Source organism: Aureococcus anophagefferens (assembly GCF_000186865.1).
Source record: "Aureococcus anophagefferens unplaced genomic scaffold AURANscaffold_29, whole genome shotgun sequence".
Lineage (NCBI taxonomy): Eukaryota > Pelagophyceae > Pelagomonadales > Pelagomonadaceae > Aureococcus > Aureococcus anophagefferens.
Genome location: NW_008705588.1, coordinates 461221 through 462849, shown reverse-complemented (window position 1 = coordinate 462849; position 1629 = coordinate 461221). Strand labels below are relative to the sequence as shown.

At 73.8% G+C, this 1629-nt stretch overlaps 1 protein-coding gene across 1 annotated transcript; it reads right to left on the bottom strand.

Moving 5' to 3' along the window:
- Positions 1–481: 481 nt before the first annotated feature.
- Positions 482–1002, bottom strand: AURANDRAFT_66969 (hypothetical protein; the record flags this gene model as incomplete). Its single annotated transcript, XM_009042268.1, has 2 exons — positions 482–542; positions 575–1002. Coding segments are annotated over 2 exons (489 nt in total), but the record flags the coding sequence as incomplete, so codon positions are not given.
- Between the last annotated feature and the right edge of the window lie 627 nt (positions 1003–1629).

Here is a 1629-nt window from a genome sequence, read left to right as displayed (position 1 = left end):
ACCGCGCCGGGTCGTCGACGATGGCCGCGACGTCGGCCCGCGGCGCGGCGGCGAGCGCCTTCTCGACGCGCCGCGGCCGGTAGCCGTCGGCGACGGCCGCCGCGGAGAACGGCGGCAGGTTCGGCAGGCCTGGCGCCGCCCCGTCCTCCGCGGCGCCCTCCGCGGCGGCGTCTCCCGCGTCCTCGCCCGCGGGCTCGTCCGGGTAGCCGCAGACGTCGCAGGTCGCCGACGACGCGAGCACGCAGGCCGTGCAGCGGTCGCACCACCAGCTTCCGCACGCCACGCAGGCCGCGGCGGAGGCCTCGTTCTCGAGCGTACAGTGGGCGCAGACGCGCGGCTCGTCTCGGCCCGTCTCCAGCTTCGTCGAGCACATCTCGCATGCCGGCGCGCCGGGCGCATTGACGAAGGTGCACGCCGGACACTCCGCCATCACCGTGGCGCGGCGACTCAGAGGCCCATCGCCGTCTCCTACCCGTGGCACCTCCTCGGATGCTCTACGTTGAAGCGATGTTGCCGTAGGCGGTTTCGCGCGCGACGCGGACCTTCGCGCACGAAAAGCACAGCGCGATGTTACCGCTTCGTCGGCGACTTGGCGAGGGCGCCGAGGTCGTGGTGCGCGCGGTCGCGCGCGTCGGACAGCTCCGCGACGCGCAGCTTCGCGGCGGCCAGCTCCGCGACGAGGTGGTTCTGCTGCGTCTCGAGCTTGGCGACGAGCGCGTCGCGCGTCGCCCGGGCCTCGTCGCGGAGCTTCGCGCGGCCGGCGAGCGTCCGCTTCAGGTCGTCGACCGTCGACAGGTTGTCGCGGACGATGTCGGACCACGCGTCGCGCAGCGTCGCCTGCTCCTCCTCGAGGCCCACGATCTGCGCCTCGTACTCCGCCTTGCGCGCCCGCCAGAGCTCCTCGTCGAGCAGCTCCTCCTTGTCCTCCTCCTCGAGCTCCAGCGACGAGCTCCGCTGGACGCCGGCCTCCAGCGGCTCCGGCGCGTCGTCCAGCGACGCCATCTTTTGATTGTGTACGGGCAATGCGAAAGCGGACACCCTGTGTGAGCGTGTTAAATGTCGCGTTCTAGTCCCGAACCGCCGCTTTGGACGCGCCCATGCTCGGCGCTCTTGTGGAGGTTTGCACGAGCACTCGCCGATCGCGTATGGGCGTCAAGATGTCGCCTTTGCACGTCGCGCGCGCGCTGATCGTCGCGCTGGCGCTCCTGGCCTACGCGCCGGCGATCCTCTTCGGCGACCTGCAACACCTGAACGTCGAGGACGACGTCCACCTGCCGCGCGGCCGCCCGGCGACGCTCGGCGCGGCGCTGCGGTGGTGCGCCTTCGAGGCGCCGCGACTGGGCACCGCGGGCCCGCTCGGCGCCTGCCTGCAGGTCGCCGTGAACTGGGTCGGCGCGTCGGCCGCCGCCGCGCGCGTCGCGTCGCTCGCGTGCCATCTGTGGGTCGCGGTGTCGTCGCTCGGCCTCTGCTACCGCCTCGGCGACGACGCCGCGGCGGCCGCCGCGGCCGTCGGCCTGCTCGTCGCCGCGCACCCGCTCCACGCCCAGGCCGTCGCCTGGGCGCGCCACCTGCCCGCGCTCGCCGCCGCGGGCTTCGCGCTCGAGGCCGCGCACAAGGCGCTCGACGGCC